General features: G+C 54.7%; 1 protein-coding gene and 1 pseudogene across 12 annotated transcripts; both read right to left on the bottom strand.

Annotated features, from left to right (window-relative positions):
- Positions 1 to 643: 643 nt before the first annotated feature.
- On the bottom strand, positions 644 to 2,564 carry LOC102434138 (annotated as a pseudogene).
- Positions 2,565 to 3,480: 916 nt separating this feature from the next.
- TYK2 (tyrosine kinase 2) lies at positions 3,481 to 23,575 on the bottom strand. Of its 12 annotated transcripts, none has more exons than XM_014446433.2 (26): positions 23,333 to 23,557; positions 22,476 to 22,649; positions 21,939 to 22,154; positions 18,716 to 18,839; positions 18,448 to 18,595; positions 17,940 to 18,103; positions 15,712 to 16,078; positions 15,053 to 15,271; positions 14,810 to 14,967; positions 12,701 to 12,809; positions 12,422 to 12,611; positions 12,238 to 12,341; positions 11,960 to 12,142; positions 11,803 to 11,890; positions 10,801 to 10,928; positions 9,612 to 9,747; positions 9,374 to 9,528; positions 8,100 to 8,250; positions 7,315 to 7,412; positions 7,015 to 7,207; positions 6,640 to 6,758; positions 6,049 to 6,221; positions 5,738 to 5,855; positions 4,755 to 4,865; positions 4,494 to 4,664; positions 3,481 to 4,308 (listed from the first exon to the last, which is right to left on the bottom strand). In XM_014446433.2, exons 3-25 carry the CDS (start codon positions 22,132 to 22,134, stop codon positions 4,530 to 4,532), a joined length of 3,567 nt encoding a protein of 1,188 aa, XP_014301919.1. In that variant the 5' UTR covers positions 22,135 to 22,154; positions 22,476 to 22,649; positions 23,333 to 23,557; the 3' UTR covers positions 3,481 to 4,308; positions 4,494 to 4,529. The 12 variants fall into 12 exon arrangements, with proteins under 12 accessions (XP_014301919.1, XP_014301920.1, XP_014301917.1 ...); XM_014446434.2 differs by having other exon boundaries at positions 3,481 to 3,853; XM_014446431.2 differs by having other exon boundaries at positions 3,481 to 4,664; positions 23,471 to 23,575.
- Positions 23,576 to 24,128: the final 553 nt, after the last annotated feature.

Below are 24,128 nucleotides of genomic sequence, written 5' to 3'. Positions count from 1 at the left end.
TGAAGTAAAAACTGCATCCCTGATGGGTCTAGGTGGCTACTCATGTCACAAAAGGAGGGACAAGCAGACCTTGAGTATCTCCTGCTAAGAGGGCACAATGGCCTCTAGGAAAGACTTGCCAAAAAAATGGAAACTAGACCAGCCGGTGTGACTCAGTGGCTGAGCATCCACCCATGAACCAAGGGGTCCCCAGTTTGATTCCCGGTCAGGGCACATGCCTGGGTTGCAGGCTCAATCCCTAGTAGGGTGTGTACAGAAGGCACACCCTACTGTCTATCATTGATGTTTCTATCTCTCTAATCCCTCTCCCTTCCTCTCTCTCTAAAAAAGAAAATCAATGAAAACATTTTTCTTTTTTAAAGGAAGCTGAACTGGTTCATCTGTTGGTCAAGATAAGGACAGAGAAATGCACTGAAACCACACCACAAGGATGACATCAGATTGGTAAAGCCTAAAGGACAACCCCATTTCCTCCACGAATATGTGGCAAGGGGGGAAAAAAGAGGAAGACAAACCAGCCCCCAGCCAAGTGCAGTGTGTGACCTTGTTTGGATTTTTATTTGAACCAACAAATACCAAATGTTTGGGAGACAATTGGGGAAATCTCACAGGCTACCCAATGATATCAAGGAATTGTTAAACCTTTTTTTTTTTATTGTACATCACTCCTTTATCATACTGATCTGAAAAAGATTTAGTAGTTATGCTCAAAATGCTTACTGGGCCCACGTGACAAGACCAGCAACTGGAACATGATTCAGAACGCACACAGTGAAAGACACAGCTGGACATGATCAAGTGACATTTCACTGCCATGAGACACTGAGGCAGGGGAGGGATTCTAAAACACAGCGGGATGACTCCTACCGGCCAAGGAGCTCTCCCACCTTGGTGTGAGGAATGGCTTATTTGGTGATGACCCCATGTGGGAAGAGTTCAACCGCCACTAAAAACCCCAGAAGGGTTTTTGTTTTGTATTATTTTATATAGATATGCTTTCTTTTTGTAAAAGTCCATACAACACGTAAACATTCAGGATTGATCCCGATCTTCTGGAGCCAGCTTTTCGGGGGTCAAGGAGGAAATGTTTGTTGGAATCACCAGGTGTTCATCTTCCGCTGGAATGACCAGAGCCCCCAGTCAGTTCACCTGACTGCAGAGTAGCACAGGACTGCTCTCAGGAACACAAACAGCCTCTCTTGCCTCTCCTCATTGGTCACACCTTAATATGGCTCCTCCCTAGCCCCCTACTCTCAAGCAGGTCCTTAGTCATAAACAAAACACCAGCAAAAAAAACCAGAGTTATTACCCCTGGACTCTCTTATATAAGAGTCTCCCTCGGCCTGGACGGAGGACCCAGGCCCCAGAAGGGCCATTCTGACTAGATTGCATGAAGGGAGTGGGTGCAGGAGACAAAATGGCTAAAGCAAAATTGGGAGCCACCAGTCCCCATCTGCAGCTACAACCTAAGATGCCTACAGATGTGGTCAGTGTGGCATGTGCACGGGAGAGATGCAGAGGAATGGATGGGAGGGAGGGTGTCCTTGGGAAAGTCGTCTGCCTGCTCGCCTTCACTTCTTGGCCTTGCCCTGGGCAGCCACAGCCTCCATGGCTTTATGCACGGTCTCTTCATCCCCCAGGAACTGCATGGGTTTGATGGGCTTCAAGTTCTTGTCCAATTCATAGACAATGGGAATACCGTCGGCAGGTTCAGCTCCATGATAGCCCCTTCAGAACGACCCTCCGGATGTCTGACAATGCCCCGAAGGCTGTTGCCATGGGCTGCAATCAGTACCCGTTTCCCCTCCTTGATCTAGGGCGCTATTTCTTCATTCCAAAAGGGCAGAGCTCTGGCAATGGTGTCCTTCAGACTCTCACAGGAGGGTAGCTGATTTCAGTGAGGTCTGCATACCTGCGATCCTTACTGATGTTGCTGTAGAAGGGATGGTGGGGCTCCATCGGTGGTGGTGGGATATCATAAGAGCGCCTCCAGATGTTTACCTGGGCCTCGCCATGCTTGGCAGCAGTTTCTGCTTTAAGACCAGTCAGACCCACATAGTGCCGCTCACTGAGACGCCAAGCCCTCACTACAGGCAGCCACATGTGGTCTAAGGCATCCAGCACCATCCAGAGGGTCCAAATTGCTCTCTTCTGCACTGAGGTAAAGCAGATGTCAAACTCAGCCGGCATCTCGTAGCGCCTGCCCGCCTCGCTTTGCCTTCTCGTATCCAGCTGGGCTCAGGTCCGCATGGTACCAGCCGCTGAAGCGGTTCTCCAGGTTCCACGCGCTTTCGCCAGGCCGGATCAGCACCAGCTTGTAGGCAGCCATGGTGGCGGTTCTGAGTGCGGCGCAGACTCAGGAATTGTTAAACTTTTTAGGTGTGGGGATGATATTGTAGTGATTGTTTGCGGTTACATCTTTTTGAGATATATATGGAAGCTTTTACAGATCAAATAATATATCTGGGATTTGTTTCAAAATGATCCAATGATAGAGGTAGGGGTGGGAGTAGAGTCGAAACATAACTGGCCCCGGACGTTGGAAACTGTTGGTGCTGCCTGTTCATGACATTATTCTCCCTTGTTCTGCATATGCTTTAAATTGTCCATATAAAAGTTTTTTAAAAATAATTATTGGTGAAAGTATTACATATCATATAAAAGTTTTTTAAAAAGCAGCTGCACAAAAATAAGCCAAGATAATTTTGAAGAAGAAAAAGGAGATCAATCCTATCAAGTATCAAAACGTTTTCTAGTGGCAATGTCTTTCCCAATTACCAAGTTACATCCTGCAAGCAGCTATTCCTGCTGGGAATTTGCCCTACAGATACCCTTGAATGTGGGTGGAACGATATGCACCCATGGCTACTCACTGCAGCAGCGTCATGGATATAGCAAAGGACTCGAGATAACTACATGAAGAGCAAAGGCTGAGCGATAACTACATGTCCCCCAGCGAGGACTATAATACAACCACAAATAGCACAAGCAAATACTGTAGGCCTGGATGTATGGGACCACCTCCAAGACAAAGGGAAAAAAAGAAGCAAGAATCCAGACTAGAGTTGTGTATCCTTGCACATGCTACCATTTTTGCAAAAGATCGGAAAGTATAATATGTGTACGGGTTTCCTTGTATCTGGATTAAACATCTCTGGAAGCAAAAACAGGAAACCAGATGGCACTAGTTGCCTCCAGGGAGGTGATAGCGGTGGCTGATGGGCAGGAGAGAGACATGTCACTGCTTATGTCAATATCGGGGGGAAAATAATTACAAGGAAAATTTAATTCTGAAAACTGTTATAAAAAGCAAATGCCGCTAGAATCCTGTGTAATTGTCCATTCAGGAGAGCTTGAAGGCGTAAGGTCTTGAGAAGTCCTATGGGAAAGCAAATTACTCAAATGCTTTTCACAACGTGGCTGACACATAACCCGCCTCAAGGATACCTCTGAAGGAGAAACACTTTGGCCAACACCAGATTAACAAGATCAACTGTTTATTAAGTAGTTGTTTGCATATCTCTCAGCTAAGCACTCGACATACACAATCTCTTTACATTTGTCCTCCGAGACAGCAGGCGTGACCATCCCCAGCTCACAGTTGAGAACGGAGGCCCAGATAAGGAAGGTCACTCGCCTGAGGTCGCACAGGGAGGAAAGGGTGAGACTGGCAGTCTTACCGACGTGGCATGTGGCCCCCAATCCTTTGTTGGGATATATAACAAGTAGTTATTGGGCGCCTTCTGCGTCCCTGGCACTGGGGATCTAGAGGTGAGCAGAGGTTGAACAGTCGCATGTGGCTTCTCCCGTCGTGTCTCGCTGCAGCTGCGGTCCCCAGAAGAGCAGGCACTTGCTGAAGAAGGACCCAAAGACCAGAGTCCCCGGCAGAGGAAACGAGTTTATTACTCGCTAGTGGAGATGGTGGGCTCCCAGGGCGGGGCTGGGGAAGGCATGAGGGTTGGATTCAAGGGACTGATTAGCTCCTTGTTGGTCCTGGGTCTCTCCAGAGCCTGTGGAAGGCTGTGGCTGTGGAGGATCCTATGGCTTGAATGTTTAAGTCCCTTCAAGATTCAGGTGCTGAAACCCCAATGCCCGATGAGATGGTACTAGGAGGCGGGTCTTCGGGAGGTGCGAAGGTCCCTCATGAGTGGGATTAGTGCCCATATACAACAGGCTCCAGAAAGACCCCTCGCCCCTCCCACCTGGAGAGGGCGCAGTGCGAAGGCGCAGGCTAGGAACCGGGAGGAGGGCCTTCGCCCACGTGTAACAATGCTGGCATCTTCAGCGTTGACTTCCCAGAGCCCAGAACTGTGAGAAATGAATTTCTGTTGTGTATAGGCCACCCAGCCTATGGCACTGTTAGGACAGTGTGGATGGATGAAGACAAGGAGAGTCAGGTCCCAGACCTGGGGTCTCAGGGGGTAACACATGGGCAGTGGGTGAAGCCAAAGTCTCCCTGGGCAGAAGGGGGAGGCCCTCTCAGTGGGTACTACCTGCTCGACTCCCGGAAGCAGAGCTGCTGGCGGGCTTTAGCCGACACTGAACACCGAGGGGGCCTGGCCCTGGTACTTCTCGTGGGCCGTTTTCAGGATGGGTATGAGGTTCTGGAAGGTTGGGCGAAATGAGGCCTCTGCCTCCCAGCAGTTCTTCATGAGGACATATATCTGGGGGAGGAAAAACGGGGGCTGTGGTCGCTGTTCTGTCCACAGTCTGACGACAGGGACAGGGGAAAAGTGGGGGGGGGGGTGTCTCACCTCATGGGGACATTTCTCTGGCCGTGGCAGCCTCTCCCCTCGTTCCAGCAGCTCAGTGAGCCTCAGTACCGTCATCTGCCCCTGGGTGAGGCCTATGAGCTCGATGAATTTCTACAGAAGAAACAAGACAAGTCTTCAACAGGCAGGACCGCCGAGGCAGAGGCCAGGAGCTTCCGGTGGGACCACAGGGGTCCTAGTCCTGTCTCTATCACTTCTCAACTGCATAACTTTGGACTTAGGATCTCACTTCCTTAGGCTCAGTTTTCCCATCTGTAAAATGGGGTAAAAACATCAACTACCTGGGATGACTGTGAAAGTTAAATAAACTCATATTCATACAGTAAGTCTGAGTCAGGTGACTGCGGTGTTATTAAACCTCCCGGCAAGTTGTTTTTGCCCGGATAGGATCTTTATTTCCCCTTCCTATATAGGCACTATCATTGACTTTGGGAATAAACATTTAACATATTCTTTGCTCCTCCCCCAGCCCAGGCCTGGCCAATTATTATGGCCCGTGGATACACAGTGATTGGCTCCCTGGAGGACACATGAGCCAAGCTGGGCCAATGAGAGTCCTGAGAATTAAGCGGGGAAGAGGACCCCTTTTAACCCCTCACCTGAGGGAAATGGGTGCCTGGAAGGCAGGGTGGGTGGGGAGCTGTTGCCACAAGAGAGAGGGCCTGCCTAAGAGATGCTACCACAGAGAACAGCAGAGCTGAGACGGAGAAAATGGGATTCATGATGACATGAGGGTCTAGATCAAGCTGTGCCCCGACTGCTCCCTCGAGTGCAAATAGCAGAATAAGCTGTTCCTATCTGAGTGGGTTTCTGTCGCAAGCCGAGCCTCACAGTCCCATTTTACGGACCGGGGGACCCTGAGGCTCTGGTGGATTAAGCACTGGCTAAGCTGGCGGAGTTGGGAATCGAACCCACGGCTTTCTGACTCCTCTGGTACGAGGTGGCCGTGTGGGCCTGGCTCTCACCGAGGGGGGGCTTTGGCTGGAGTCACAGTAGGTCAGCAGTTCATACATGGTGACTCCAAAGGACCAGACATCGGACGCGTAGTAGAACTTACACTCCTTCAGACACTCAGGAGCGTACCTGCGGGGAGCGGGCCGTCAAGCCTTGGCCAGACCAGGATGGAGTCCTTATCTGGGGCTTGGGAGCCTCTTGGCCCCTGTTAGGGCCCCATCCTTAAGAGAGAGCAGTTTCCCTGAGATAAGGTCTTGTCAGCTGAGACCCCAGCATCCACCTCCACCCTGGCACCCCCTCTGGCTGGGTCTCGCCTGGTCACCAGAACACGGGGCTGTCCCCATCCTCGCGCACGCGGTAGTAGTCGTGGCCTTCGGGCACGGCCTTGGCGAGGCCAAAGTCCCCGATCTTGACCAGCCTGTCGTTGTCCAGCAGCACGTTGCGGGCAGCCAGGTCTCGGTGGACATAGTGCTGGGTGTGCAGGTAGGCCATGCCCTAGGGGCGAGGCGGGGCAGGGCGGGTCATGACCAGTGGGGCAAGGTGGGGGCCTGAGGAGCTGTGACCAGGATGGTGGGGGACAGTCAGGGCAGGCTTGCAGGGCTCTGGAGCAAAAGCGGGCAGTATGGCAGGTGGAGCCCAGCAGGACAGCAGGGGCAGGGCCACAGAGGGGCGAACTAGGAGGGGTTGGGCTGCTGAGCGTGGCCCAGTGAGCAGAGGGAGTCTCCAAAGTGGAAACTAGGCGGGTTGGTGACCCAGCCCTGGGGTTGTGGCCAGGTGATGGGTTGAAGGGGTAAGTACAGAGGCGAGCCGGACCAGGGGCGCCCAGGGGCAGAGCCTGGCAAGCAAAGGGCTGGGACACTCAGGCCAGGCCAAAAGGAAGGGGCAGCTCTGTGAGCAGGCGTGGTGGGCCTACCTCGCAGATCTGCTGGGCGAACAGCAGCAGCTGGGCCAGCCCTACGCGGTGCCGGGGCAGGTAGTCTCGGAGGCTGCCCAGAGGCACGTACTCCATGACGAGCTGGACCGATTTCTCGCCTAAGGGTGATAGAGGCAGGGGCTGGGGGCCGCTCCCCTGAACCCTGCAGTTCCCACCCCAGGGTGGTGGGGGGGAAAGCCAACACCTGCCCACACTAGGCTTAGTCCTCAGGTAGAATGGGTCCATCCTAGAGGGAGGGAGCAGAGCCGGGGGGTGGAAAGGAAGTCGCCCCCCCTTGGCCTACGAGCTACGTCCTCCAGCCTGGGGCTGAGAGGCTCAAATCGGCCAGGCCCTCAGGCCCTCATGGCCGCCCACCTTGGTCCTCACAGCAGCCCTTGTACTTGACAATGTGCTCGTGGTAGAGCGTGCGCAGGATGTCGATCTCCCGCCTCCAGCTGGTGCGGAGCTGAGGGCCGCAGTCCGCCTTGAGAGCCTTCACGGCCACCATCTCGCCGGTGCCTTCGTTGGTCGGGTCATAGCAGTACAGGCTGACCTTGCCGAAGTGACCCTGGCCCAGACACAGGAGGGTCAGCGCCCCGTTGCCCCACCCCCACCCCCGGCTTTGCCAACATGCAGGTCTCTTTCTAACAGCCAGACCCCTCCACTGGCCCTCACCTCACCCAGATCCCGGATCTTCTTCAAGTAGCGCTTGTGGAAAACTGTGGGGTCTGATGCTGGCGAGGTTGGATTCACACACAAGATTTCAACAAGATCTGAAAGAGCCACAGTGGGTGAGGCCGGACCCTGACCCTTTACCCGGCAGGCCCACACTCCAGGGCACAGAGGGCAAGTGACGGCTTCCCCCAGCATCCAACCCAGAGATCAGGAAAGCTTCTGCAACAGCTGGAAAATTCCACTTCTAGTCCAAAATGCAGAGTTGGCTGCATCCAACTGACACCTGGGATGTCCAATGACTGGGTAAAGGGCACAAACTCTTCATCAAGAGAGAAAGCAAGCCCGACCAGCGTGGTTGAGTGTCAACTTAGGAACCAGGAGGTCACGGTTCGATTCCCGGTCAGGGCACATGCCTGGGTTGAGGGCTCCATCCCCAGTGGGGGGCGTGCAGGAGGCAGCCAAGCAATGATTCTCTTTCATCATTGATGTTTCTCTCTCTCTCTCCCTCTCCCTTCCTCTCTGAAATAAATTTAAAAAAAAATTTTTTTTTTAAGAGAGAAAGCAAAACCAAAAAATTTTGAGGGTCTAATTCACCCAAAAAATGTGTGGCTGTCCCCAAACAAAACATTAAGAACTCGGGTCATTCTCATCACCCCCGTAAGTGACTTAGGAGCCAGCACACACCCTGAGCCACTGTGCAGAGATCCTGGGTGCACTGAGCCTGTGTCAACAGGGTTCCTAGCCCCTCCCCCCGCCCAAGGTCCCAGCACTGGTTTGGGGCTCACTTTGGGGCTGAAGGTGAGTGAGGTCACGAAGGATGGTGCGGAAGGAAGGCCGCTGAGCCGGCTCATAGGTCAGGCACTGGCTGGTGAGCGTGGCTAGCTCCGGGCATGAGGGTTCAGGCAGCTGGTGCTGCTTCTGGTAGAAGTACTCCTTCTGTGGAGACGGGGACCTGAAGAGTGAGTGACCCCACCCTCCCGAGGCCCCTTACCCAAGGGGCAGAGCTAAATCCCCAGAGCGGCAGGGCTAGACCAGCCAGGTCCTTGTCCCGTCATCCCCAACTTACAGATGAGGCAACCGAGCTCGGCCAACTTGCCTGCCGCAGCAGAGCCAGGACTTGAACCCAAGTCCAGCAGACTCTGCTATGCGGAGCACCTCACACTTGGCCCTTCCTGTCCTGGCTGCCACCCACCTTTGCTCCCAGCTCTGCAGACGCAGCTCCCAGAATGCACCAAAGCCTCTGGGTCTTTGAATAAGTTGTGCTGAGGCTACCCTTCCCTAGCCTGGGCCACTGCGCTATTTCTGTACTTAGACTAAAACTTCCTGGCCCTGGCCGGCCAGCTCAGTTGGTTAGAGCATCATCCGATAAGCCAAAGTTGCAGGTTCGATCTCTGGTCAGAGCACATACAAGAATCAACCAATGAATTTATAAATAAGCAGAACAACAAACTGATGTGTCTCTGTCTCTCTCTCTCTCTCCCTTCCTCTGGGAAGCCTTGCCGGATGCCTCCGCTAGGTCAGGGCTATCCTCTGGGACCTCCCCTCCAGCCTGTGCTCCCCCATCACTGGCCTGGTCACTGTATCTAAAACCGAAGCAGTCACTTATTTTATTATTTTTTATTCTCACCCAAAGATATTTTCCCATTGATTTTTAGAGAGTGGAAGGGAAGGGGAGAGCTAGAGAGAGAAACATCGATGTGAGAGACACACTGATTGGATGCCTCCTGCACACCGATCAGGCCGAGGATTGAGCCTGCAACTGAGGTACGTGTCCTTGATCAGGAATCGAACCCTCGACCCTAGAATCCTTGAGCTGACTGACACTAACCACTGAGCAACCGGCCAGGGCAGCAGTCCCTCCCTTGCTGTGTGTCACAATGACCTTTGAGGTCGGGACTATGGATCACCCCGACTGACAGATAACCTGATGAAGCCTCAAAGAGATGAGGCGACATATGTGAGGCCACAGGCCAGAGGGGGCAGCTCTGGAGCCAGACCGCTCGACCCCTTGGAGGTGCTGGCCCCTTTGTGAGAGGGCCCCAGGGTCACCCACATGTACCTCGGCGGGGCTGCGGTCCTGCAGGGGGGCCTCCCCATCGAAGCAGATCTCCAGGAGGGTGGCACCGAAGCCCCACTTGTCAGCGGCGGTGCTGAGGCTGTTGGCCCCACCAAACAGGCACTCGGGGGCCATCCAGGGGATCCGCTCTACCCGCTCTGGGGGCCAGGGCCAGAGGTCACCAAGGGTGAAAGGAGTGGGGTAAACCAGTCCCCATGCCCAGCCCGGTCCCAGTCCTCACCCTCCCTGGAGAGGGCGCCCAGGCCCATGCCAGGGTCGCTCAGTTTGATGAATGGGCTGGTGCCCTCCGCCAGCCCTAGACGTGCCAGCAGGATGTTCCGGCCACACACGTTACCATGAGCCAGGCGCTTGTCCTCCTGGGGAAGGAAGGAGAGGGGGCATGACCACTAGGGGCCTCTAGGCCAGTGATGGCGAACCTTTTGAGCTCGGCGTGTCAGCATTTTGAAAAACCCTAACTTAACTCTGGTGCCGTGTCACATATAGAAATTTTTTGATATTTGCAACCGTAGTAAAACAAAGACTTATATTTTTGATATTTATTTTATATATTTAAATGCCATTTAACAAAGAAAAATCAACCAAAAAAATGAGTTCGAGTGTCACCTCTGACACGCGTGTCATAGGTTCGCCATCACTGCTCTAGGCCCTGTCCCCACCCCATCCCACAGGGACAGCCCGTGTGAAAAAGACAACCAGGGTCATTACTGGGATCCCAACCCATGTCATTGTGACCGGACACCACGGGCTGCCCAGTGGGTCCTTCCTGTCCTCCCAGAGCTGGTGGGTAAGACGCTTGGCCTGGAACAAAAGGCCAGAGGACCCCACCGCTGTCCTCAGACCCACGCCAGGCACGCCTCTGCACTGCTGTTCCTTCTGCCTGGGCCGCACCTGGGGAATCCTTCTCCATCCCTTCTATTTAAAACTTCACCTCTTCCCCAACTTGTAGCACCTCCTTAACTCCACCCCTACTCTCCCAGAATGGTGCTTACTACTTCCTAACATATTATGTAACACTGAATTATTATTTCTTGTTTATCTCTTTAACTAAAAACACTGGCTCCCCAAAGGATAGAGGCTTCTGTCTGTTTTGTTCTTTGTGTGTTCCCAAGGCCTATGGCAGAGCGTGGCACACAGTGGGTGCTCTGGAACCCAGGGTGAGAGAACCAGGCAGGGCCGGGGATGAATGGCAAGAGAGAGTGACAGAGGCGGCCGAGGCCAGGCCTCACAGGACACCAAGTGGAGGAGTTAGGTGTTCTCTCAGGGGAGAAGGGAGCCACGGGGGGGTGTGAGCAGAGGAGGTTGTGGAAAGACCTCCTGGGGCCAGTGTGTGGATTGAAGGATGTGTTGAGGCCTCACCACCCAGAACTGGCCCACCCTGCTGACCCAGGCCCCGCCCACAGGCCACACACCAGGTAGCTGAGGGCACTGGCCAGCTGCTGGGCCACTGCCACCTTCCAGGCCACGGGCACACGGCCCCTCTCCCGCCGCAGCCACACGTCCAGGGGTCCATGCTCCACGTACTCTGTCACCATGATATCTGCAAAGGCCAGCTGCTGCAGGGGCTGCCCACCTGCTCCACCCTCCAGGGCGCCGGGGAAGGAACATGGGGGCTGGGACTGGGGGGGGAGGGGGTCTGGGGCTTGCGAGTGACTTTGGGGAGAGAAGAAATGCAGGATGGAGCATAGGTTGAGGTGGGTGCAGGGTGAGGCAGAGGCGAAGGGTGTCATTTGGGTCCAGGGAGAGTCCGGGTAGAGAACAGCTGCATGTCAGTGAGAAGGTGAGGGTGGGCCCGAGGACCTGGAGGCGGGTGCAGAGTGCAGGTACAGGGCTTGAGACGGGGGCATCAGTGATGCTAGGATCCCACAGGGTGGAAGTGCTCGGGGTGGAAAGTATGTAGAGTCGGGTGCAGGCCGGTGTTAGGGGAAAGAGAGAGATGGACACACGGGGTTCAGGTTCTTTGGTGCCCTGGGCAAGGAGTTTGAGTTACACAGGGGTGGGGCAGGGCCTGAGGTCTTGGAGGCCTGGAGTGCCCAACATGGCTGGGGTCAGCATGGGGTCACAGTCCTGCTGGGGTCAGAGGACAGATGGGGGCTGGTCTGCAGAGGCATCTGGGTGGTGGATGAAGGATGGGATGCAGTCAGGAGTCGGGGTGTGGTTGAGGGTTGGGGTGCAGGTAATGGCCATGGTACAGTCAGAGGCTGAGCTGCAGTGGGTTGGCATACAGTCAGGGGTTGGGGTACAGGTGAGCATTGGTTAGTCACAGATTGCGGTATAGTCAGGATGTTGGTCAAGGGTCGGTGTGGAGTCAGGGATCGGGATGCAGGTCAAGGGTTGGGGTACAGCCCTGGTAGTGGGTACAAGTGAGGGGAGTCGGCCTATAAATAGCAGGGCGTGTGTTGGGGTCCACTCACTTTGAGAGCCGTGCACGCAGACACCGTGGACGAAGGTCAGGTGCACGTGGGACACCTGGCTCATGAGGCTGGCCGTCTCGTAGAAAGCCTGTGAGGGCAGGGCAGGTCAGGTGGCGCCGACCCTGCCGCTCTCCCGACCCCCATCACTCTGACTTACCAGGGCGATGTCATGGTGACTAGTGTCTAACACCTTCAGCACCACTCGCAGCTCCTGCCCATGGCCCCCGCCGGGCAAGGTGGGGTCCCCAACATATGCTTCGTCTTCCTCAGGGCCTCCGCCCCCAACTCGCAAGAGGCCCTCATACACATTGGTCCTCGTGCCCTGGCCCAAGTGGGACAGCTGGGGGAACACGGCAGGGAACATCTCCATGACAACAGCTGGTGACGGCCCTCCCCGTCCCCCCTGTGCCCCAGGGGCCCCACACCCACACACACCTGGGTGAGGTCATCCTGGCAGACCCGGTGGAAGCTGAGCTGGCTGAGGTTGAGAGACCTGGCGCTGGCTTGAGGCCCCCGCGTGATGATGAGGTTGGAGATCTCTGGGGGGGCGGGAGCAAAGTCACTGAGGGCTGGCGTGGGGGGAGCTACCCCCACACCCTGTGGCCCCCTGTCATCAGACCTCCGGGCTGCGGCAGGCAGCAGTGGCGCAGGGAGAAGCAGTGGTCACCGGCCCGCAGTGAGCAGCCCTGCAGGGCAGCCCGCAGCTCCCGCACGCTGGGGAAGGACCGGTCCCAGCTCTGCAGCCGGAAGGTGCCCTCGCACAGCTCAATGGGGAACTTCCACAGGCGCAAACGCGGCGTGCCAGGTGCCTGGGGTGGGCGGCAGGACGAGGGCGGTGAGCAGGGGTCTAGGCAGGGAGTACACCCAGCCCAGCCCAGAACCCCCGCCCCAGGCCCACCTGGTCCTGCTGGGCCACCGTGAGGATGAGGCGGTTGAAGTGGCTGGTGCTCCAGTGGATAAGGTAGAGGCCATCCTCGCGCTGCATCTTGGCCAGCACAAATGGATCCCTGTGGAGGACAAGGGCGGCGTCAGGGGGCACTGCTGGGCCCACCTGCCCGGAGAGGCACACTCCCAGCTGGGACAAATGTCAGACACATCTGCTTATGTGGTGACAGAGTCTGGGACACACACACACACACAGCTAGAACAGTCACACATGACAACTCACAGAGACACAGGCACACTTGTGCGTGCCTGTCAGACACCATCACTGACATAGTGACACTCACATACAGCTAGGAATCAGCTGTCAAATGCTGATGGGCACACACCCAGCCGTACACTCACCGGGTGACACACAATGAACAGCCTGTCCCACAGCTGACCCTAGACACAGCTGCTTACCCAGCATAACAAGGCAATGCAGGGCCTCAACAGCCCAGACCCAGAGGTGACAGCCGCCATGAGCAGAGACACTACAAGTGACACCGCTACACAGGCCCAGACACCTGCATGTGCGGCGCACACACTGCTACAGACTGAATGTTGGTGCCCCCATGAAGTTCCCATGTTGAAGCCCTAACCCCCAATGTGATGGTATGGGAGGTGGGGACTTGGCAGGGTGATGATGTCATGATGCTGGAGCGCTCATGAATGGGATTAATGCCTCATGAAATGGACCCCAAAGAGCTCCGTGCCCCTTCCCACCATTGGAGGACACAGCAAGGAGAAAGCTGTCTTGAACTAGGAAGTGGGCCCTCAGCAGACACTGGGCTTACTGGTACCTTGAACTTGGCACCAGACCTGGCCTCCAGGACTGTGAGAAATAAATGTCTGTTGTTTCTAAGCCAGCTGGTCTGTGGTAGTCTGTTAGAGCAACCGGCACAGACTAAGACACACTGACGTGGCCACGGACGCTGTAAGAGCGGCATACACCTAGCCGTGACAGGACACAGTCTCCGGAGGGAACACGGCCACTGCACCCTCCTCTGCATAGACTAGGCTCAGACCTCTCAGAAACCCTCAGGGGCAAGTCCCAGGGCTACAGGTAGGACAAAGGACACCCAGGCACAAGGCCAATGACCAGATAAGCTGACAGTCACTGACCACGACCTGGCAGCATGCAGAACGGCCACACAGGCATCTGATTGCCCCATAAGCACTGTCACTTCATAGCCTCTACCCCACAGGTCCACACAGAATCGCTCAGTGACCCACAATTACCAGAACAACACACCTGTGGGGCTGTACACACCCACACATATTTCTGAATGGCCACCAATATTTGTACAACACAGCCCCCTAAAATCACCCATCACATCGCACACGAAAATGTGTGATGACAATTTTATGTGCAGCCACTGGAGCAGTGACACTGCCGCACACCACATGGGCTGTCAAACATCCGGACACGCACAGCGACAGTCCTAAACCCAGGCCCCCTCAGCACGCCATGCCGCCCACCCCGTGGCAGGTGTTCTCTCCCCCTCTACAATCCCTGGTGCCGCACTCGCATGCACGCACACGCACGGACAAGCACACATGTGGGTGCACCTGCACATAAGCATACATGAGCGAGCACACGTATGCACTCACGGATATGAACAAGTGCCGCACTCGCATGCACGCACACGCACGGACAAGTGCCGCACTCGCATGCACGCACACGCACGGACAAGTGCCGCACTCGCATGCACGCACACGCACGGACAAGTGCCACACTCGCATGCACGCACACGCACGGACAAGCACACATGTGGGTGCACCTGCACATAAGCATACATGAGTGAGCACACGTATGCACTCACGGATATGAATGGATGCACACGGAGGTATGCGTGAATACTTAAACACATAATGCATGCTTGTGCATGCAAACACGTGCTCACACTCACAGGTACAGACCAGACACAAATGCTTGCACACACGTGCTCACACACACGCACTCACACAAGCGCAGGCACACAAACATCTGCACACATCTCACTTGAGCCCCACAGTCCTTCAGAACGCAGGGTCCAGTTGGCAGCTGCCACCACCACAGTCCAGCCTCCCTGCGGGCACTCACAGCAGGGGCCCGTGGACACCGTCCTGGATGCTCATCACCAGCCGTGGAGGAGCCACCTCGTGGCACAGGTAGTGGTTCGAGTCGGCCGTCAGGCGGAAATAGCCGTCCACCAGTGACACCAAGGACAGGGCGCTGGCCGGGGACGGCAGGGTCAGCTCCTACGGGCCACGGGGATGTCAGGCAGGCGTCACAGCTGGGGGTGCCCACACCCGGCCCTCAGCCCAGCCCCGTCCCGGGCCCCACCAGGCGCTTGTCCTGACAGTGGATGCTGACGTGGCGTTCTCTCAGCACCACATGGGTGATGTCCCGGAAGTCACAGAAGTAGGCCCACGGCGCCTCCCGCGGCCTGTCCACGGGCTGGCCGCCCCGCTGCTGGGCCTTGGCTTTCTTCCCAGATAAGCCAGCATGAGGATTCCTGCTGCTGCCACCGTCACCACCACCGGGACCCTGGAAACCCAGCACCTAGGGAGGTTGATTTGAGCAGGGCTATGCCTGTTTAGTCCCCCCCACATTCCCCATGGGGGCAGGCTGAGCTGGAGCTGGAGCTGGAGGGACCAGGAAGTCTCAAGTATCTCTTCCTAAGTCATGGTGTCACAGGTGGGACCGGGGACCCACCCCCAAGAGAGACACATGCCAGAAGCAGGAACCTCAGGGAGGGCAGAGAGGAGGAGCCTACCCCTCTCACCCCCAAGTCCAAAGGGGTTCCCAGAGGTACAGACCCCAGAAATCAGGTCCCCAGGGGCAGGCAGAGGACACAGACCCCAGGGAACAGAAGGACAGACCCCAGAGCCATGAGGGGAAAGGGCTCACCATAGTCCCCCTCAGAGACCATGGCCAAGGTTGAACAGGAGCTCCCGCCCGACCCCACCTGGACCCCCAGGTGGAAGAGGGACCCTGCTCACCTCTGCCTGTATTGGCCGCCACTGGATGCCGCCAGTGCCGGTCACCAGCACCTCGTGGGTGGGCGGTTCGACCGCAGACTTGGGCTTGGGATCTCCAGGGGCCTGCGCACTGTCCTGGATATAGCAGGGCTCCCCCTCGGCCTGGGCTAGCAGCTCCAGGTGGCACACAGGCACACGCTCCGTGCCGAAGCGGGGTGCCAGCCGCTCGAGTGTGGCCAGGTACTTGACCATGACGACGTGCTGGGAAAGGCTGTCCGGCTGGAAGGCGTGCAGGAACCTGCGGAAGATGATCCGCAGGCGCAGCCGTGTGAACGCATTGTACTGCCGGATCTGTTGCCGGAAAGAGCGCGGGATACAGTCCTTGAAGCTGTGGAAATGACCGAGAGGGGCTGGTTAGGGGCCTGGGTTGCAGGCCTGGCTGGATGACATGTGGTACATGACTCAACTTCCCTGAACCACAGCTGCCTTGTTTAGAAAATAGGCAGGCTGTTGTGAGGTGGAAAGAGAGAATAAAGGGCCAGCACAGGGAGGCTGGATGGTGGCGGGGACCAGGGCACAGGACTCAGGAGGGGACTATGGGGCGGAAATCCCGGTTCTTAGATAACTAACTTCAGCTCTATAAGGCTGTGTCTGCTCATCCGAAAAATGGGTGCCAACAGTGCCCACTATAGGGCTGATGACAGAATAGGAAGGACTATGTCAGTGTCAGCTGTTATCACTGAAGTCGCTATTGTATCTGTCACTAATATTATGATCATCAATAAAAAGAACAGCTCTGGGAGCCGCTCTGCTCCTCACAAAGCCCTGCCCCATTAAGCCATCTCCCCATCACCTACCAGTAGAGCCCCCCTAGATCACATGTTTCCAAGCCTCAGTCTCTATGTCCTTAGCCTTCTCTCCCACCCCTTGACCAGAGGGACCCTAAAGCTTGAGGTTCTAGCTACCTCCCACCCCCACTTCCAAGCCTTCCAGGGCTCCCGACTGGAAGTAGTTGACTAGTGTCTTGCCAACGCCTGCACTTGAGCAATCATATTCTACATCCAGTTCCCCTGGAAATAGGCTTTTGCCACCTTCTGCCTCTGGGCCTTTGTATATGCTATTCCGTCTGCCTAGAATGCTTTGCACCAAGATAGTCCATATCTGGATAAAGACGACTCAACCTTTAGGTCTTTTTTAATTTTTATTTTAAATATATTATTATTGATTTCAGAGAGGAAGGGAGAGAAAGAGATAGACACTTCAACGATAAGAGAGAACCACTGATTGGCTTGCCTTCTGCATGCCCTTCACTGGGGATCGAGCCCGCAACCCAGGCACGTGCCCTTGACCTGAATTGAACCTGGGACCCTTCAGTCTGTAGACCAACGCTCTATCCACTGAGCCAAACTGGCTAGGGCTCGACCTTTAGGTCTCAGCAGAAATATCACCTCCCCTGAGAAGTGTTCTCTGGTCTCCAGGCTGGATAGACTGCCTCCTCTGGGTTTGCTAGCACCCTGGGCTTCGTTTGCTGCCACAGCCCTAGTCCTCCAGAGTGATAACAGGACAGGGACTGAAAAATATGTGCTTTAAGGAGAACTGCTGGTCCTGAAAGACCCGGCTTTCCTGCTGCCTTGTCCAGGCAGTGTGCCCCGATTACTCTAGCCCTTGGCTGGAGGTAAACATAGCTAACTCCTTCCTGCCCTTGAATTCTAGGAAGTTCTCCACGCTCACCCTACTCTAGCCACACCTCCTCCAACATATCAGGCACAGTCGGCCTCAGGGCCTTTGCACTGGCTGTCCCTCTGTACAGAATTCTCTTCTCCCAGACATCCATATGGCTTCCTCCTTCACTTCCTTCAAATCTTTGAATGTGACCATCGCCTGCTCAGTGAGAAACTCCCCAACTACTCAATTTTAAATGATATACCCCTCATCCCGACATTCCCCTTCTTTCTCTTTTCCTACTTAATTTCCCCCCATTGCACTTTATCACCATCTGTAACACTATACATTTTACTTTTGTGGGGTTTTTTATGGCCTGTCTTTTTCACCAGATGTGAGAGCCAAGAGGGCAGGGATTTTTGTCTGACTTGTTCACTATTGTGTCCTCAACAACCACACCTAGTGCCAGCATACAGAAGGTGCTCAATAAATGAAGGCATGGCAGTATACAAGGTCTCTGCCTTGGCCCCCGGATGCCCACATATATCCATCCACCTCTGCAGTGTCTCTGCCCCATGCCCAGGCACCTGGTCTTCTTGGCCACCTTCTCCAGGGGAACACCGCGGCAGAGAGCAAGGTGACAGAGGTGCAGAAAGGCCATGCCCAGGCTCTCGTTCTTAAAGTGGTGGATCTCCTCCTCACTCGACAGCTCCCACAGCGATGCCACATCATTCACAAACTCGTGCTTGCCCTAGGGGTGGGGAAATCGGATTGAAAGGGAGGCCCGAAAACCTGTTCACTCCTCAGCTTCTGGCCACTTTGGGAGAAGAAAGAGGGACTTCCCATTTTCTGCAAAGGCTAAATATACAGCATGCATGCCTCCTATGACCATGCCTGTGGCAGACATCACTAATCGATCACAGCACTCTTTCCCACGCAATCCTAAGACTCTCAGAACCCTTTGGTTCACGTAGAAAAAGGACCCCAGGTTGTGTGAGTTGAAACCTGCTAGCTATAATTGTAGAAAGAAAAGGCGCTGCCTCAACTGCCCCTCAGTCCCCCATAAATAATCCCACTTCCCAGCCCTGCTCCTACCTGCTCAAAGAGGTACTCAAAGGAGGCTGGGTCCAGGAGTTGCACCCCCTGCTCTGCCTGTTCTGACGAAGCCTCGGCCCCTGGGGGCCTGCAGCGGTACACAGCTGGCTCCTGAGGATTTGTGCCATGCCAGTTGCGGAAATAAAACCTACAGGAAGGGAGGGGTACAGCTAGGGCTGAGTACCAATTCCGCTCTAGGAAGATGGGATTCATGGGGAGAGAAGAGACAGAACAAAGGGGACAAGCCTTCCCACAGGCCTTCACCCACCTCATGCGGAAGTGCAGCGTCAAGTTTGTGTCTCTGGAGACCTCAAAAATGTGGTTTGGGGGCAGCCAGACCTGGGCCTGGGCATCAAAGAGGGCAAAGAGATTGAAACAGGGTGGAGTGATGCCTGGAACAGGGAAGTAAGAACATCTGGTGTCAGCGTCTGCGGCCATGACCCTACGGGCCCCCAGACGGCTATCCCCTTTCACAAGCCTTCCCTAGGCCTCCTCCCCTGCTGACAGAGAATAATGCAATATGTTGACCATGCTGTGGCCTCACAGCAGACCACATTTTCCAGCCTCCCTTGCAGCTTGGATGGAGCCACTGGATTGGTTTCTGGCCAATGGGATGTGAGCAGACAGATATGCATACTTCCAGGCCTGGAAATAAACTCTCCTGCCATCTTCCCTGCCCCATCTGACCTGCATTTGATTTTAGGTACCTTTACTGTTTAACCCAGCAAAATCACAGGTTGGAGGTGGGGGGATTGCTTGTTAGTGCAGCTAAACCTAACCTAGACTGACTAACACAACGCTATTCTGATCTCTCTCTGAACTGCAGCCAGGAAAACATACCTAACTACCTCCTGGCTATCTCTTCCAGGAAAACATACCTAACTACTCCTGGCTGTCTCTTCCTGGATGTCACAAGCTCCCTTAGAGGTGCTTGTTCCAAACAGATCTCATCCAAGCTCCCCACACCTGCCCCTCTTGTGCCCAGTTCTTTTTTAAATACGTTTTCATTGACTTTTTTTTTTTAACAGAGAGGAAAGGAGAGGGAGAGGAAAGGAAAGGGAGGAGGAGAAAGAGAGAAAGGGAGAGAGAAAATCATCGATCAGCTGCCTCCTGCATGCACCCCGACCCACCTGGACCGAGGATCAAGCCCACAACCTGGGCATGTGCTCTGACCAGGAATCGAACTGGCAACCTTTCAGTGCCCAGGACGACACTCAACCAACTGAGCCACACCAGCCAGGGCCTCTCTCCAGTTCCTAAGCCAGGACTTGGTCCTTGTTCTCAACTCCTCCCATCCTTTTCACTTCAGGTGGGTAAAAGTCCTGCTCTTTCTATATCCACCATCTCTCTAGGATCCAGCCACTTCCTTCAAATCCAAAGCCCAGGCCGAGTCCAGCCTCCGGACTTACTGTCATTCCCCACACTGACCATCTGAGGCATTTTTTAACTACACATCACTTAATTTTTTTATATAAAAGAGTCCTTTCAGAATAATTCATAATCACCTAAGTACCAGCCGCCAGATAAAGAAGTAAAACTTAGAAAGTACAATTGAAGCCCCCATCCACATCCACTTCCTTTTTCCTCCCACAAAGAGGTAACCATATTCCTGAAGTCGAATTTATTATTTTCATACCCTCTATGATCTAGTCTTGAATATTATAAACCGAAAATGTGGTATTATATCACCAATACCCCGCAATTTGCTTTTTCATGCTACCTGATGATACTTGTAACATTGGTTAAATTCCCTTTTCGTGGCTCTATAGTATTCCAGTGTTCAACTATACGGCTGTTTATTTGTGCATTCTCCTGCAGAGGGACTTTAAGATGGCCTCCCATTTTTCACTAAGATAAACGAGGCAGCTCTAAACATTCTCATGTGCGTCTCCAGGAACACATGAGCTGAGTGTCTGGATGGTGAATATCCAGGAGCAGAGCTGTGTGGCCTCAGAGAATGCACATTCCAACCGTGTTAGATGATGCCAAATTGCTCTGTCACTGCATCCCGGTGTACTGCCTCCCGCAGGAGAATGCCTCCCTGTGAGACAACTTCCTAAAGCCCATCTGACTGCTTCATTCTCTGGCTTAAACATTCCGTGGCTCCCTATTGCCCCTCGTCACAGAACAACCATGACCTGGACCTTACAATTATGGCCTGATTTCAATTCCTACTTTCTCTTCCAAATTCTTGAAACTGACACTCCAGTTACTCTTACTTTTGCTTCCTCAAATTGAGCAGGCTCTCCTCACACAGGCTATTCCCTCTGACGGACGTGTTTCACATCACCCAGCGCATCCATCTGAGTTCTTTTAAGAATCAGCCACTGGTTGAAAAGTACAAGGTGTTGTAGAAATCCTCCAGAAGGCCCCCCATCCAGTTATGGGGGAGGGAGTTTGAGAGGACTTCCTGGAGGAAGGGGCATGTAAGCAAAGTCCCCTTGGAGAGACCTCCTCCTCGATGTTTCTCTTCATCGATGTTTCTAACTATCTATCTCTCTCCCTTCCTCTCTGTAAAAAATCAATAAAAAATTAAAAAAAAAAAAAAAAAAAGAACCAGCCACTGGTTGAAAAGTACAAGGTGTTGTAGAAATCCTCCAGAAGGCCCCCCATCCAGTTATGGGGGAGGGAGTTTGAGAGGACTTCCTGGAGGAAGGGGCATGTAAGCAAAGTCCCCTTGGAGAGACCTCCTCCTCCTCTGGCAGAAGAAAGGATACTTTTGAGCACATCTACTACAGGCTCTTCCAGCTATTCTCTGGTTCCTTACTGCTCTCAAGAAAAAGCCTAAACTCGCAATTCCTCCCTCTGGCGTTTAAGGCATTCTAAGATCTGGCCCTGACTGACCTCTCCCCCATAATCTCCCACGTGGAAATCACCTCTGCCATGGCCTCCCTACTTCCACCCTCACCCACTAGTATGTTCCCCCTACAGCAACCAGAGAAGACCCGTGAACACCTGAGTCCAGTCACGTCCCTCCTTTGCTCATAGTCCCACCTCACTTGGAGTAAAATCCAAAGTCCTCCCTGAGGCCCACAAGGCCCTGCATGACCTTCACTGTTCCCCCGCTTTCCCTCACTTACTCCTGTCTCCTCTCATTCAGATCTAGCTGTTGCTGACAAGTTCCCACCTCAGGGCCTTTGCACATGCTGTTCCCTGAGCCTGGTACTCATCTTCCCCCAGATAACCCCATGGCTCCCTCTCTTATCTCCTTAAGTTTTAAATTTCCTCTATGATCTATCTCTGCCCTCCTACACAGTTTTCTTATTTATTATGATCTCCCTATGAGAATATCAGCACTACAAAGGTGGGTCGGGGTGCATGCAGGAGGCAGCTGATCGATGATTTTCTCTCTCCCTTTCTCTCTTTCTCCTCCTCCCTTTCCTTTCCTCTGGCACATAGTAGGCACTCACTCAATGACTTCTGAATGAACAGGCAGACGATGGATGGGGTTTAGCCATTGCCCAAACCTCCACCCCTGCCATGGGACTCACCGACTTTGTGTGCGATGTGAATGCAGACCTCCTCTGCGGTCAGTGTGGCCTCGCTGAAAGTGACCCAGGGCTCCCTGTTGCCAGGGCCAGCCCAGTGCAGGAACACCTTCAGGCCTCCTGTGATGGCTGTGAGCTGAGTTTCGTCCCCATCGGGCTTGCTGCCCCCGGCGGTGGCCCCCCCATGGCACAGAGGCATGCTCTTGACAGCTGGCTTGGCTGGGAAGGGACAACCCATTAGCCCCCAGGCCTCAGCCTAAAGGCTCCTGTTAGCACCTCAACCTGCTGCCCATTTAGACTGAGGCCCGAGGGGATATTCTGAACTCCCCTTGCTGTGCAACCTCGGGCACCCAATTCCCCTCCCTGAGCCGCAGTTTCCACAAGTTTGAGGGAGTTGGGGAATGCATTCCCACCTTTTAGACCTGTCATGAACAATAGCAACATCCACCTCTTTTCTGGACTAACTAGCACCAATACGAAAATCTGTTCTCAACACATTATTCCCAAAATAACCAGGCAGGCAGGTGTGGACAAACGAACCTGGGGGTTGAATCTGGACGCTCCCTGTGTCCAGCAAGTCACTTAGCTACTCCCGGGCCTCAGTTTCCCCATCTGGAGAATGGAGATGCTGAGACGGTTGCCATCAAAAGATGGTCGTGCCAATTCACCACAATTCTGCATGTTCCTATGTTCAGCACAGACCTTGATATAGGCCTGAAGAAAATAACAAATATGACAAAAACAAGAGTAAAATCATTATTATTGGTTTCATCCTCATGATGGCCTTTTCTCCTCAAGCCAAGATCCCTTGCCTCCCACATCCACCCCCATGAGTGACCCCTGGCCCTTGTGACTTGCCCAATCCTAGGAGGGGTTTAGTTTTGCTGGCTCCTCCCGAACTAGCTCCCAGACTTTTGAAGGCCAGGCCCAGGCCCCAGGCCCCCTGAGGTCTCCAGTACCTCCAGGGAGGGGCTGTCGCGCCACCGATCTGACTGATTTAAGACCAACGGTGGTGGGAAGAGGAGAATGTTGTCATAGCATAATGTCGGATTCCAGGAATCAGCTGCTCTCTCTGAGCCTGTTTCCTCATTTGGAAGATGGGCATATAAAGGTCGCTCCCTCGAAGACTGCGGGGAGGATTCACGGAGATGAGGCAGGAAAAGGCTGTGCACAGGGCCCGGGCCCTAGATCAATGTCTACTATTACTGTCTATTAACATTTAAAATAAGATCGTGGGGACGGGGCTTTTGGGGTGCCCATCCTTCCTCGCCCCCATTGAGCCCAGACCCAGCTGTGACGATGGGGTCGGGATGAGGTCTGCACTCAGGAAGCGTGCACACTACACATCCAAGCCCCCAACCCTGCCGGCAGGGGGAGGAAATGTGACGGGCACCCACCGGGCATCGACCGGTCCGGAGGCAGCGGGCGCTCCTATTCACCTCCTGCAGCGCGCGGCCAGTCCCGCGCCGCCCGCGGCCGCATCCTTCCAGATGACTTCCGGGAGGGCACCCTCCCGCGGCCTCCGCCACACTCACCCTCTCCCGGGGCTCCGGCTCGAACCCGGGACCCGGTCCTGCCACCACGGGCAGCCGCCGACTGCTCGCCGCCGAGATGCCGCCTCCCCTGGGCCACCTGAAAAGGCCACCCTCATTGGCTGCCTCCCTTTCCGTCACACGTAACCATTGGTCCTTACGCTGCGACAGAGGCGCTCCTATTGGTCCCTGGTTCGCCTTTCGCTCAACCGCGATTGGCTTAATCGGCTGCCGGAAGTGCCGCAGCGTCAGCGATTGGCTGACTGGAGGGAGGACGCAGAGGGCAGTCCGCGCCGGCGGGCGGAAGAGTGCGGGTTTCTGGGGATTCGGGGTTCTTCGGGCTCTGTTTACCCTAGACTTCCGGCCTGACCGCCGCGAGCCCAGATCCTCTTTTCCGAGGTCAGGGCTGCAGCTGCGGGCCCTCCAGCCTCCAGCCCCGCCATATGACTCCACCTTCCACCGCCTCGCGTCTGCCTGGCCAACCCCACCTCGCCGGCTGAGACCCCCTCCTCGGATACCGGAGGCGTTTCCCTCCCCGCTGCTCACGTCTCCTTCACCCTGTCCTCGGAGGCCCCCTTGCTGCCAGTAGCAGCGTGGATGTCCCTCCAGATTTGAGTTCTAATCCTCCCCACTCCCAGTCGCTGTCCTTGCCAGAGAAGGA

The sequence above is a fragment of the Myotis lucifugus genome, unplaced genomic scaffold (genome assembly GCF_000147115.1).
Source record: "Myotis lucifugus unplaced genomic scaffold, Myoluc2.0 scaffold_539, whole genome shotgun sequence".
Lineage (NCBI taxonomy): Eukaryota > Metazoa > Chordata > Mammalia > Chiroptera > Vespertilionidae > Myotis > Myotis lucifugus.
The sequence above is the reverse complement of the archived record's forward strand: the minus strand, read 5'-3'. Positions and strand labels throughout refer to the sequence as shown.